We start from the raw sequence: 15,040 nt of genomic DNA, 5'->3' as shown, positions 1-15,040 counted from the left end.
GTAATTGTGATAACAGCCTAACTAAGAATGGTTAATATTGCTCTTTAATTGCCTGAAGTAACAATACATAGTCGAGTGATACGTCATCTCATTTATCATGCTCCATTGTGGTTTACTTGCCTCACAAAACTTTCAACTTGCTTTGAACACTTTTCTGTCAAGCTTCAGCTACTGGCTGATTGTTTTTCACCATGCTGTTCTGATTACCACTTTTTAAAGTCACTCCTCCTGCTGTTTCTTTTTCTTCACGCTGGTGCCTTAGCTGTCTGGAGGGCATTGCATTGAGCTGTTGACATACAGTAAATCAGTGACTCACAGCACTCAGCATTCTCCACCTTTACGTCAATTTTTTCAAACTTTAGTATTTCTGTGATTTAACCCTTGGAATAGCTCTTGATTATACTAGATTTGAGTTTTTATTTCTGTAAACAGTTTGGTGATTTGCTTGGGAAAAAAGTTCCTTTTCCGGAATTCCATTTTTAAAAATTCAACTTGGGAAAAAAGTCCTTTCCCGGAATTCCATTTTTAAAAATTCAACTATTTTGTGAGCCTTAGTCACAATTTACAACTATTCGTTGAGAGTGTATTTTAGAAAACCGAAAAAAACTTTCACAGTTGATTTCTAATAATGTTCACTACTCGTAAATCAGAATAGACTAGAAAAATCCCTGCAAATGAATGCAAATACTTGGGTTTCTCAATGAACTACTCAAAAGCAACTTAAAGAAATTCTGAGATGTTTCTTTTGGCGATCTGTCTATAAAGTGTTCATGCCCAGTGTCCTCAATCACCAGGGAGTTTCTGAGATGCTCTTCACTTTTGAGCTCTTGTCCAATGTCTTTTTATGCTGTGCACTCCCATGGGGGAAGCTGGCACTGCCATGCCTACTGAAACCTGCCCTCTGATCACTTTCCTCATTTATTCAGATAGTTCTATCATAATGACTACAAGACTCCAGCTACTGGACTGTCTCCTTACAGGTATTCTAGGTGTCTTCTAGGGAATATTTGTTACATCATACTGACTGAGAAGATTTGATGTAGACAGCCCAGGAATCTTTTTTTTTTTTTAATTTAATTTTTTATTTTTTTAAATTTACATCCAAATTAGTTAGCATATAGTGCAACAATGATTTCAGGAGTAGATTCCTTAGTGACTCTTACCCATTTAGCCCAATCCCCCTCCCACAACCCCTCCAGTAACCCTCAGTTTGTTCTCCATATTTATGAGTCTCTTCTGTTTTGTCCCCCTCCCTGTTTTTATATTATTTTTGTTTTCCTTCCCTTATGTTAATCTGTTTTGTCTCTTAAAGTCCTCATATGAGTGAAGTCATATGATTTTTGTCTTTCTCTGACTGACTAATTTCACTTAGTATAATACCCTCCAGTTCCATCTATGTAGTTGCCAATGTCAAGATTTCATTCTTTTTGACTGCCGAGTAATACTCCATTATACACACACACACACACACACACACACACACACACGTATACATGTATTTGTATACATGTGTGTGTATATATATATACCACATCTTCTTTATCCATTCATCCATCGATGGACATTTGGGCTCTTTCCATACTTCGGCTATTGTTAATAGTGCTGTTATAGACATGGGGGTGCCTGTGTCCCTTTGAAACAGCACACCTGCATCCCGTGGATAAATGCCTAGTAGTGCAATGCCGGGTCTTAGGGTAGTTCCATTTTTAGTTTTTTGAGGAACCTCCATACTGTTTTCTAGAGTGGCTGCTCCAGCTTGCATTCCCACCAACAATAAAAAAGAGATCCTCTTTCTCTGCATCCTCACCAACATCTGTTGTTGCCTGAGTTGTTAATGTTAGCCATTCTGACAGGTGTGAGGTGGTACTCACTGTGGTTTTGATTTGTATTTCTCTGATGATGAGTGATATTGATCATTTTTTCATGTGTTGGCTGGCCATCTGCATGTCTTCCTTGGAGAAGTGTCTATTCATGTCTTTTGCCCATTTCTTCACTGGACTCTTTGTTTTTTGGGTGTTGAGTTTGATAAGTTCTTTATAGATTTTGGATACTAACCCTTTATCTGATATGTTTGCAGATATCTTCTCCCATTCTGTCAGTTGCCTTTTAGTTTTGCTGATTGTTTCCTTCACTGTGCAGAAGCTTTTTATCTTGATGAGGTCCCAGTAGTTCATTTTTGCTTTTGTTTCCCTTGCCTCCAGAGACGTGTTGAGTAAGAAGTTGCTGCAGGCAAGATCAAAGAGGTTTTTGCCTGCTTTCTCCTCGAGGATTTTGATGGCTTCCTGTCTTACATTGAGGTCTTTCATCCATTTTGAGTTTATTTTTGTGTATGGTGTAAGAAAGTGGTCCAGGTTCATTCTTCTGCATGTCGCTGTCCAGTTTTCCCAGCACCACTTGCTGAAGAGACTGTCTTTATTCTGTTGGATATTCTTTCCTGCTTTGTCAAAGATTAGTTGGCCATATGTTTGTGGGTCCATTTCTGGGTTCTCTATTCTTTTTTTTTTTTAATGTTTATTTATTTTTGAGACAGAGAGAGACAGAGCATGAACGGGGGAGGGTCAGAGAGAGAGGGAGACACAGAATCTGAAACAGGCTCCAGGCTCTGAGCCGTCAGCACAGAGCCCGACGCGGGGCTCGAACTCACAGACCATGAGATCATGACCTGAGCCGAAGTTGGATGCTTAACCGACTGAGCCACCCAGGCACCCCTCTGGGTTCTCTATTCTGTTCCATTGATCTGAGTGTCTGTTCTTGTGCCAGTACCATACTGTCTTGATGATTACAGCTTTGTAGTATAGCTTAAAGTCTGGGATTGTGATGCCTCCTGCTTTGGTTTTCTTTTTCAAGATTGTTTTGGCTATTCAGGGTCTTTTCTGGTTCCATACAAATTTTAGGGTTATTTGTACTACCTCTGTGAAGAATGCTGGTGTTACTTTGATAGGGATCGTATTGAATATGTAGATTGCTTTGGGTAGTATCGACATTTTAACAATATTTGTTCTTCCTATCCAGGAGCATGGAATCTTTTTCCAGTTTTTTGTGTCTTCTTCAATTTCTTTCATCAGCTTTCTATAGTTTTCAGTGTATAGATTTTTCACCTCTTTGGTTAGATTTATTCCTTGGTATTTTATGGTTTTTGGTGCAACTGTAAATGGGATCGATTCCTTGATTTCTCTTTCTGTTGCTTCATTCTTGGTGTATAGGAATGCAACCAATTTCTGTGCATTGATTTTATATCCTGCAATTTTGCTGAATTCATGAATCAATTCTAGCAGTTTTTTGGTGGAATCTTTAGGGTTTTCCATATAGAGTATCATGTCATCCGTGAAGAGTGAAAGTTTGATCTCCTCCTGGCTGATTTGGATGCCTTTTATTTCTTTGTGTTGTCTGATTGCCGAGGCTAAGACTTCCAATACTATGTTGAATAACAGTGACGAGAGTGGACATCCCTATCTTGTTCCTGACCTTAGGGGGAAAGCTCTCAGGTTTTCCCCATTGAGGATGATATTAGCGTTGGGTCGTTCATATATGGCTTTTATGATCTTGAGGTATGGTCCTTCTATCACTACTTTCTTGAGGGTTTTTATCAAGAAAGGATGCTGTATTTTGTCAAATGCTTTCTCTGCATCTATTGAGAGGATCATATGGTTCTTGACCTTTCTTTTACTGATGTGATGAATCATGTTAATTGTTTTGCACATATTGAACCAGCCCTGCATCCCACTTGGTCATGGTGAATAATTTTTTTAATGTGTTTTTGGAGCTGGTTGGCTAATATCTTGTTGAGGATGTTTGCATCCATGTTCATCAGGGAAATTGGTCTGTAGTTCTCCTTTTTAGTGGGGTCTCTGTCTGGTTTTGGAATCAAGGTAATGCTGGCTTCATAGAAAGAGTCTGGAAGTTTTCCTTCCATTTCTATTTTTTTGGAACAGTTTCGAGAGAATAGGTGTTAACTCTTCCTTAAATGTTTGGTAGAATTCCCCTGGAAAACCATCTGGCCCTGGACTCTTGTTTTTTGGCAGATTTTTGATTACTAATTTGATTTCCTTACTGGTTATGGGTCTGTTCAAATTTTCTCTTTCTTCCTGTTTCAGTTTGGGTAGTGTCTATGTTTCTAGGAATTTGTCCATTTCTTCCAGATTGCCCATTTTATTGGCATATAATTGCTCATTATATTCTCTTATTATTGTTTGTATTTCTGCTGTGTTGGTTGTGATCACTCCTCTTTCCTTCTTGATTTTATTTAGTTGGGTCCTTTCCTTTTTCTTTTTGATCAAACTGGCTAGTGGTTTATCAATTGTGTTAATTCTTTCATAGAATCAGCTTCTGGTTTCATTGATCTGTTCTACTTGTTTTTTGGTTTCAATAGCATTAATTTCTGCTCTAATCTTTATTATTTCCTGTCTTCTGCTGGTTTTGGGTTTTATTTCCTGTTCTTTTTCCAGCTCCATAAGGTGTAAGGTTAGGTTGTGTATCTGAGATACACCTTTCTTCTGGTTTCATTGATCTGTTTTACTGATTTTTTGGTTTCGATAGCATTAATTTCTGCTCTAATCTTTATTATTTCCTGTCTTCTGCTGGTTTTGGGTTTTATTTCCTGTTCTTTTTCCAGCTCCTTAAGGCATAAGGTTAGGTTGTGTATCTGAGATACGACCTTTCTTCCTTCTTTAGGAAGGCCTGGATTGCTATATACTTTCCTCTTATGACCGCCTTTGCTGCATCCCAGAGGTTTTGGGTTGTGGTGTTATCATTTTCATTGACTTCCATATACTTTTTAATTTCCTCTTTAACTTCTTGGTTAGCCCATTCATTCTTTAGTAGGATGTTCTTCAGTCTCCAAGTATTTGTTACCTTTCCAAATTTTTTCTTGTGGTAGATTTCGAGTTTCATAGCATTGTGGTCTGAAAATATGCACGGTATGATCTTGATCTATTTGTACTTACATAAGGCTGATTTGTGTCCCAGTATGTGGTCTATTCTGGAGAACATTCCATGTGCACTGGAGAAGAATATATACTCTGCTGCTTTAGGATGAAATGTTCTGAATATGTCTGTTAAGTCCATCTGGTCCAGTGCGTCATTTTAAGCCAAGTTTCCTTGTTGATTTTTTGATTAGATGATCTGTCCGTTGTTGTGAGTGGGGTGTTGAAGTCTCCTACTCGATGAGACTCGATGAGTTTATGTTTGTGACTAATTGATTTATATATTTGGGTGCTTTCACATTTGACTCATAAATGTTTACAATTGTTAGGTCTTCTTGGTGGATAGATCCCTTGATTATGATATAATGCCCTTCTGCATCTATTGATACAGTCTTTATTTTAAAGTCTAGATTGATATAAGTATGGCTACTCCAGCTTTCTTTTGTTGACCATTAGCATGATAGATGGCTCTCCATCCCCTTATTTTCAGTCTGAAGGTCTTTAGGTCTAAAGTGGGTCTCTTGTAATCAGCATATAGATGGATCTTGTTTTCTTATCCATTCTGTTACCCTATGTCTTTTGATTGGAGCATTGAGTCCATTGGCATTTCGAGTGAGTACTGAAAGATATGACTTTATTGCCATTATGATGTTTGTAGAGTTGGAGTTTCTGGTGGTGTTCTCTCGTCCTTTCTAATCTTTGTTGCTTTTCATATTTATTTATTTCTATATACATATATATATTTTTTTCATCTTTTCTCCCCTCAGAGAGTCCCTCTTAAAATTTCTTGCAGGGCTGGTTTAGTGGTCACAAACTCCTTTAATTTTTGTTTGTCTGGGAAACTTTTTATCTCTCCTTCTATTTTGAATGACAGCCTTGCTGGATAAAGAATTCTTGGCTGAATATTTTTCTGATTCAGCACACTGAATACATCCTGTCACTCCTTTCTGGCCTGCCAAGTTTCTGTGGATAGGTCTGCTGCAAACCTGATCTGTCTTCCCTTGTAGGTTAGGGACTTTTTTTCCCTTGCTGCTTTCATGATTCTCTCCTTGCCTGAGTATTTTGTGAATTTGACTATGATATGCCTTGTTCATGGTTGGTTTTTGTTGAATCTAACGGGGGTCCTCTGTGCTTCCTGGATTTTGATGTCTGTGTCTTTCCCTAGGTTAGGAAAGTTTTCCACTATGATTTGCTCACATAACCCTTCTACCCCTATATCTCTCTCTTCCTCTTCTGGGACCCCTATGATTCTGATGTTGTTCCTTTTATTTATTTTTTTTATTTTATTATTTTTTTATTATTTATTTTTGGGACAGAGAGAGACAGAGCATGAACAGGGGAGGGGCAGAGAGAGAGGGAGACACAGAATCGGAAACAGGCTCCAGGCTCCGAGCCATCAGCCCAGAGCCTGACGCGGGGCTCAAACTCACGGACCGCGAGATCATGACCTGGCTGAAGTCGGACGCTTAACCGACTGCGCCACCCAGGCGCCCCATGATGTTGTTCCTTTTAAATGAGTCACTGATTTCTCTAATTCTTAAATCGTGCTCTTTTGCCTTAATCTCCCTCTTTTTTTCTGCTTAATAATTCTCTAAGTTTGTCCTCTATATCACTGATTCTCTGTTCTGCCTTGTCCATCCTTGCCGCCGGTGCATCCATCTGTGATTGCAGCTCAGTTATAGCATTTTTAACTTCATTCTGGTTATTTTTCACTTCTTTTATCTCTGCAGAAAGGCATTCTAATCTATTTTCGACTCCAGCTAGTATTCTTATTATCGTGATTCTAAATTCTGGTTCAGACATATTGCTTGTATCTGTGTTGGTTAAATCTCTGGCTGTCGTTTCTTCATGCTCTTTCTTTTGGGGTGAATTCCTTCATTTTGTTATTTTGAAGGGAGAAAAGGAATTAATGAGGTAGAAAAATTGAAATTAAATATTAAACTTAAAAATTAAAAACACACACACAAAAATCAAACAGATGATGCTAGATCCTCAGTGTGTTTTGGTCTGGGTGTTAAAAGTGGTTTGAAAGATTAGAGGGAAAAAAAGGTGGGGAGAAAAAAGAAGAAAAAGGAAATCGTTTGAGAATTTGAAAAAATGAATACACTGAAGTAGACTAAAATGAGATGATTGGGGTAAAATAGAATTTGAAAAAATACACACAAAAGTAAAGAATATAGTAGAAAAAAATTAAAGAAAAGTATTTTTAATAAAAATTAAAATAAATATGAATTTTTCTTTGTATTCAAGAAAAAGAAAAGAAACGAAAAAGAGAAAAAAGATTAAAACAAGGAAAAAAGGAAATCGTTTGAAAATTCAAAAAAGTGAATACACTGTAGTAGACTAAAATAAAATGATGGAAGTAAAATAGAATTTGAAAAAAATTACATAAAAGCAAAAAATATAGTAAAAAAATTAAGGAAAAATATTTTTAATATAAATTGAAAGTAAAAATGAAGTTTTTCTCTTTCTGCATTCAAGAAAAAGAAAACAAATGAAAAAGAGAGAAAAAGAAAAAGAAAAGGAAATCGTTTGAAAATTTGAAAAGGTGAATATACTGAAATAGACTAAAATAAAATGATGGAAGTAAGATAGAATTTGAAAAAATTTACACAAAAATAAAAAATATAGTAATAAAAATTAAAGAAAAATATTTTTAATAAAAATTGAAAATAAAAATAAATTTTTTCTCTTTCTGTATTCAAGAAAAAGAAAAGAAGTGTAAAAGAGAAAAAAAAGGAAAGAAAATTGAATAGATGGACCTGCTAACAGATTGAAGTATGACGGAAACTACTTCATTTTCCCCTAGAAGTTAGACTATGTAGCACTTTATAGTCCATAAACTAAGCAGGCGGTGAGATTTATGTTCTTGAAGAGTGAAGTTGGCCCAGTTGGGCGGGGCTCGGCTCTCCACTAGATGGCAGTGCTAGCCTACTGGGGTGGAGTGTTGTGGTGCTCGTAGGTGCATATGCGCGGGAGTGATGAAAATGGCGCCACCCAGCTACCCAGTCTGTTCCAGTCTGTTCTCCTGGATCAGCAGTCATGCACCCATCCTCTTTCTTCAGCTTTCGTCCACTCCCCGCCTTTTCACTTTCTGTGACCAGGCCCCAGGCAGTACCTCTCTACTGAGTTTTGTCTCAGATGCGGCTGTTTTCCCCAACCCCTTACTTTTGATGGACTGTGGTTTTGACCCATTCCACCCCTCTGTGGGAGGGTCTCACAGAGCAATGGCCAAATAAGCAATGGCCGAATGTGGGCTGTACCCAGGAACGCTTGCTGGACCCTGCTGCTGCCAGTGCCCTGAAACTGCGGCCAGGTACCAGCCCGCCCCAGAAAAAGTTCGCAAGATAGTGTAGCAGCAGCTTTTCAGGGATTGTGGAAAATTACAACACACATCTGGCACCAGTCTTCACCTTTAATGACTTTGTGCCAGTACCAATGAATGTGGCTGCTTTCTGGGGTCTGCTGGGACCAGGTGGCTTCAACAGTCTCTACCAAATGTCCTTCCAGCAGTGGAACCTCTTTTCCCCATGTGGCCCGAGAACCTCCCGGACCCCACTCTGCTCCGAGGGATTTGCCCTTCCCACCAGAGCAATGCCAGGTATCAAGCTGTGGAGCTGCAGACTTTGTGCGCCCCTTGTTTACAGTCTTAATGGAATTTAAACCCTCTCCTTTCTCCTTTCTCCCTTTTTAGTTTAGTCCCTGCGGTTGTTTCCAATATTCCACTTTCTCTCCAACTGCTTTTGGGGAGGGGTGCTTTTCCCATATTCTCCACCCCCCAGTCTCCCTCCTCTCTCTGCTCCCAAAAATACCTCCCTTCCTGCTCCTTCTCGCTCCCCAAGTTCACCTCTCCACGCCGCGTACCTGCTGAATTCTTTGGTTCAGGTTGTGCAGATTGTTGTGTTAATCCTCTAATCAATTTTCTAGGTGTGCAGGATGGGTTAGTGTTGGTCTGGCTGTATTTCACAGACACAAGACACACAAAAGACTTCCATGCTGTTCTGCCTCTTGGCTCCTCCTGGAATGTTGTGTAACATTTGTAAGGTTTGCACTGTGTAATCCATGTCTTAGGGAGAGTTATCAAACTTGCCATTTTATATGCATCAATTTTGGGGAAGCCTGTCTACCAACCCACTTCCATCCCTCTTTTTCACACATACATACATGTATGCACACATGCACGCCATAAACATTTGAAATTTATTATCATACATTAGAGTCGTCTGAGTTTCCTGGTACTATATAATTTTCAATGCTTTTGTAAAAGTCAACTTTTTAAAAAATGTTTACTTATTTATTTTTTGAGAGAGAGAGAGCACGAGCAAGCGTGAGTGGTGAGGAGGGACAGAAAGAGAGGAGAGAGAGAATCCCAAGCAAGCTCCATGCTGACAGTGCAGAGCCCAATGTGGGGTTTCATCCCACAAACAGTGAGATCATGACCTGAGCTGAAATCAAGTTAGACGCTTAACTGACTGAACCACCCAGCTGCCCCAAAGTCCACTGTTAAATTTTACTGTCATTTATTTTTTTTCACTACCACTAACATAAAATCCAGAACACAATGAATATTTGTATATAGTAACATATAAATGTATGCATACATTGCATTAAAATCATTTGTTCTGTGTAATGGCAGAAATGCCACATTTTAAAAATAGACAGGAAAAGTCTGTCATCTGTAGAACAATCATAGGAAACAAACAATCTCAGCAATGATGCTAAATGTTACTCTTGAAAAAATCATTTCTGATTTTAGACAATCTTACCTTTTAGTTTTCAGGAAAAAAATGTAGAAGATGTAATGTATTCTGAAGTTCTTTAAAGGATGCATGTTCACATTTCTGAGTTTGCATTAGTTGAAAACTTCAGAAAGGTCAGAAGCTTAAAGCATCCAGAGAGGCAGAGTGCAGGTGAGAGTGAGCACATATTGTAATTTCATCCATTCCATGAATCTGGGAAGATCTACATGTAGGTGGAGAGCCCTGCCTTTGTAGGTTCCCCATGTGTAGATCTCATTTTAGGGTTGCCTACTACCCTCGCGAACCGTGGTTGGCTTGGTTTATGTACAAGTATTAGTTAATAGGCTGGGTTCCTGCTGGTCCTAGGTCTGTATCTAGAAGCAGAGATTCACACAGTGCCTTGTAGTGCAGGAGTTGTTGAGAGGTTTAGAGCATTCACTCACTTGAAGAATGTTCTGATACCACTGTTGATCTGAGCAAGTTTGTATACAAATGAGAGTTTAAACTTTGCTGGAAGGCGGAATGACCTGGTGGAAAATGCATGGACATTGGAATCAGATTTGGGTTTAAATTCTGGCTTTTCCATCTATAGCTTGTGCGACTGTTAGCTTATTTCTATGAGCCTCAGTTTCTTCATTTGTAAAATGCAGTGCAGTTATAAGGAATAAATGGAATAGCATATCCAAAAGTGCCTGGTACTCAGGAATAAATGAATGTTATTCTTTTTTCCCTCTCCACCACTAGGGTACAGGAGTGGGTGAGTAACATCCAGTGTAACTGGTTTAGTTCTCTTCCCTGGTTTGATTAGATAAAACCTGGCTAACCCCGTTTTCAGACAAAGATCTTGAAAGTCATCTGTTTAATCTCCAGTTAGCAAACAAGTGCCTAGAGAAATTCCAAGCCTGGAGAGGGGATGAGAGAGAAAGAGGGTAAGAGAGAAAGAAGGAGAGAAAGGGAGAGTGTTCTCTGAAATTTGTTATTAGTTCCATGCTTTTCTGTATTGATACCTAGTGACATACAGCTGGCACAATGAGATTGTACCTTATTAATTTATTTTTAAAGATTCCCTAACTCTATGTGTACTTTTTCTTTCATCCCATCTTACATGAAACCCAATTAGAGATTTTAAGAAGGTGAGGTATAATCAATACTTTTATTCACAGGTGATTTTTCTTGAGAAGGATTTACAGTCATGCTGTTTTGAAATTTTTTTCAGCTTAAACAACAAGAAAGTGACATTCAAACTGAATTAGATTATCCCGTGGTTACATGATCTATTGACTGAGTGAGGAGTTATGATGCACTTTAATTGAGCCTAAGACCTCTCATATTCTTTTATAATGCCCTTAGGTTGGATTATACAGAGTAAAAGATAGGTGTTTATTTTTAAAATTGACTTAAAGTATTGTTGAAACAATGAGAAATCCAAAGACTCAGGGAATTCTAAAAATATCTGCCTCTTTTTTTCTTGTCACTGTGCTATTTGAACCTGTAGCTCATAGTAATAGTCTGGGCTAGAAGCCCTCCCCTCAAGTACCACATTCATTATGATAATGTAGTTCATCTTTTGCCTTCTTTTTCTCCAATTTTCTAGAGCATACTAAAACTCTTAAGTAATTTTTCAATTAACATAGACCATAATAGCAAGATTTTAGATAAATAGCATACAATAAAAATATTAAGATATAATATGATTTTTTAAAACCACAAAGTAAAATTTGTCAGCAGTTAGGTATTAAAATATTTGGAAAAGATTTTTGGAACTAGTTTAAGTTTTGGTTGTGAAATTATTCTCTTTAAAAACAATTTTGTAATTGCCTTCCTTTTTTCTTTTTTTTCTTTTCAATTTCAGGGCCAACCTGGTCCTCAGGTAAGTGAATTCTTTCCTAATAAATTAATTTCAATTTAGGATTTCCTCAGTGTGGAGATTTTTCTGCAATTCATTTCAAAGGCTATTAAAAAAAGCTATGAACCAGTAATCATGACACCATGCAGTAGACCAAATATTTCCCAGGAGTAAAGCTCTGGGGCCTCTCCAGGGTTGTGTGAGCCACATCAGCTGTTGGACCAGATGGCAAGTTTAACAATGTACTATCATACAAAGCAAAACTCTTAACTGATCTGAAACAGTGCCACAGGACTTTAATGTAAGATAAAATGACTTAGTAAATGTCGGGTATGAACTGGTTTGCGTTAGGTACTGATTAATCATGTACTAATAATGTTGCTGTAAATCCACACAGACTCTGATTATTTAGACTGTGATCATACCAGCTACTTTTGATTCATTACACACAGATATTGAATTCGATCTACATTTTCAATATAAAGCAACGGCTGAAGACATGATTTATATTTAAATGTGCATGCAGTCAACAGAAAATCTTTTGAGCTATAAATCATATTGGAGAAAATGAGGAAATTTTAGGAAGGGGAGGAATGTGTAGGGAGATAAAAGTACAAAAGACGGGAATTGTCAGAAATGAAGAATCAGTAAAAAAACAATAAACTTGATATTAATACTGATCGTGGTGTGCAGGAAGCTATCGAGAAGGGAATGCCATTATTAATGTTTTACCTTTAACACCATAATACCCATACATAACATAGCTATTTATTGAGTTCCTCTTACGACTCTTTCCCTTTGATATACCAAATGCTATTTCTGCCTTAGATTGTTTTGTACACAAACAATTTTCCTGACAGCTCTGTTATTCAATATCCAAATTGTGTATTGTGGGCTAGTTGTCATAATAGACCATGAGAATATTATTTATAGTTTTTATGAGCTCCGTGTATAAGGAATGTCTAACAAAGCAAACAAAAAACCCCACGTACTTTAGTAGAGCAGTCCATTCTGTAATATCTTCATGAGAAAAACTTTGCCATGTAGTTAATTTATGTTCCTATCAGAGAATACTCTCATTATTTGTGATTTTCACTCTTATTTTCTAAGTTAGCTCAATTATTGGAGGGAAAAAACCCCATGAAAGAAAGTTGTAGCTTATTTCCTAAATTTGAAACTACTACATTATAATGGGATGAAGACAAAGTAAAAGGTAGTTTGCATGCTTTATTTTCTTTAATGCTACAACATCCCTGGAAAGTACTACTTTACTTGTGTGTGTGTGTGTGTGTGTGTGTGTGTGTGTGTGTGTGTGTTATATGCACACACATACGTGCATACATATATATGTGTATATACACATATATACACACAGACTCACACAGAATCAGAAGAGATACATGACTCACCTGGAGTGACACCATAAAACTGGGGGCAGAAGTCAAGTGTGTCTGTAAAAACCTTATACCCCTGTAGCACTCAGCTCTCAAGAGAAGACTAAAAGGCAAGATAACAGAATAAAATAAGTTGGAGTGCTGGTTTTGAGGTTATTATAATCTTTAACACATTTTAAGTATTAACAGGACCTCTTTCTTAGCCCGGATCACTTCTGCCTAACCTAAAGCTGTCTTTTAGATAAGGATTTGGGTATAAGTAATTTATGTAGGAGACAGTCCCAGGAAGCATTGTGAATGAGTGGGGGAAATGACACAGGAGTGGCAAGACGATCAGAAAACAGATGTATTGCTGAGGATGCTGTGGGAGACTGTAGAGCTTGCCTCAGAATTGCCCACTGAAAGGCCAGGAAATTGATGGATTTATCCAGTAATTTCCCTTCCTTCACTGTTGAGAATCATGGCTGAGTGTTAACTCCCTGGCTCTTCTGGCCTGTCTCAGAAGGTCCAGCATGCTCCAGCTGCTAGAGGAATGCAGGAAGCCGTAGGGACATGTGAGTCCTGTATCCTTACACTGCCTTTGAGGAAGGCAGTGGTGAAGGTTGGCACCGACATCTGCTACAACAAAGAGTTGCTACAAGTGAAGGAGTCCTATAGACAAAACAAAAAGGGGAAAATTCAGACACAGGTGTGAGGACTTGGATAATTGGACAAAAAGACAGCATTGAAAGCATATTAGTTCATGTTAAAGAAAATGGCTATCAGAAGAAGAACATGATCATAATAAATCTTGAGTGTGCAGCCACAGTTAATGAACAGAAGAAAGATGGTAAACCAGCGCAGGAAGCCAAGAATGGGGAGAACATCATGTATCACTGTAACCAAGATTTTTTTGAGAGAGACAGAGAGAGAGAGAGAGAGAGTGAGTGGGGGAGAGGGGCAGAGGGAGAGAGAGAGAATCTTAAGCAGACTCTAAGCTGAGCCTGGAGCCTGACATGGGTGGGGCTTGATCCCACCACCTTGAGGTTGTTACCTGCTTGAAATCAAGTTGGACGCTTAACCGACTGAGCCACTCAGGTACCCTCAAGATTTGAAAATATATCACAGCACTTAAAAAAGTAAGGTCTATCTAACTGCCTGTACTTGAAAATTCTGGAAACTTTCAAGGAAGATAGAATTGGCATTTTTTTAATGTTTTTTTTTTTTTTGTTTTGTTTTTTTTTTTAAAGAGAGAGAGAGAGAGAGAGAGTGTGAGTGGGGAAGGGGCAGAGAGAGAGGGAGACACAGAATCTGAAGCAAGCTCCAGGCTCTGAGTTGTCAGCACAGAGCTCCACATGGGGCTAGAACTCACAGACTTTGAGATCATGACCTGAGCTGAAGTCAGACACTCAAATCGACTGAGCCACCCAGGTGCCCTGGCATTTTTAAATGGTGACCTGTTCTGGTTTTCTTTCATCTTGACTATCAGTTTTCCTTCAGTGGACGCTCAAATCACATGATCATTTTGTTCAAAATGTCTCCCTCTTGTCACAGCAAAAGGAAAGCCACAGATTTAGGAAGAATAGGTATGAGGGGAAATGCAAAGCCAGGAAATAGCTCACATTATCTTTCCATGGCACAAAAAATAGGCAAAGAGTTTTGTTGCTATGTCCCCAAGGACAAGTTTGACTTACCTCTTAACTCTACTCCTTATCATAACAATTTTCAAAAGAAACTTCCAATTTTAGATTTTAAATTAAATAACTCTTAATGAAGTTTTTCATTTAGTGCTTAATGATTATTTAATTTGCTCTGAGATTTTTATAAATTATAGGTGTATTTTTATACACTGGCTCCTTTCCATCTGTATTTTTATTTTCCCTATTACCTATTGTAATGTATTACTTTCCCAGCCTCTAATCTACTCTTGGGAAATTTCTTCTGCAAAAAGTAGAAATTAAATAGGCTTTTACGTCCAAGAACAAATTTTATCTATCTAAAAATACGAACACTTAAAAATGATGTAGTAAATGGGATTATCAATATGTGCAGTACAGTTACAGTATTTTATACAATTATATCTTACATTACCATCTTACCATGATTTCACTTTTTCCTTGAGTAAATTTATATAAACTATACACTAAATCTGTTTAATAC

General features: G+C 37.9%; 1 protein-coding gene across 1 annotated transcript in view; it reads left to right on the top strand.

Moving 5' to 3' along the window:
* COL25A1 (collagen type XXV alpha 1 chain) overlaps nt 1-15,040 on the top strand; it is a 465,928-nt gene that overhangs the window by 271,790 nt on the left and 179,098 nt on the right. Inside the window, exon 5 of the mRNA XM_078445823.2 lies at nt 11,514-11,531. Coding sequence (XP_078301949.2) covers nt 11,514-11,531 — 18 coding nt within the window. The remainder of the gene's footprint in view (nt 1-11,513; nt 11,532-15,040) is intronic.

The sequence above is a fragment of the Panthera onca genome, chromosome B1 (assembly GCF_046562875.1).
Source record: "Panthera onca isolate mPanOnc1 chromosome B1, mPanOnc1 haplotype 2, whole genome shotgun sequence".
Taxonomy (NCBI): domain Eukaryota; kingdom Metazoa; phylum Chordata; class Mammalia; order Carnivora; family Felidae; genus Panthera; species Panthera onca.
Note: the sequence above shows the minus strand (reverse complement) of the source record. Positions and strands in the feature narration are given on the sequence as shown.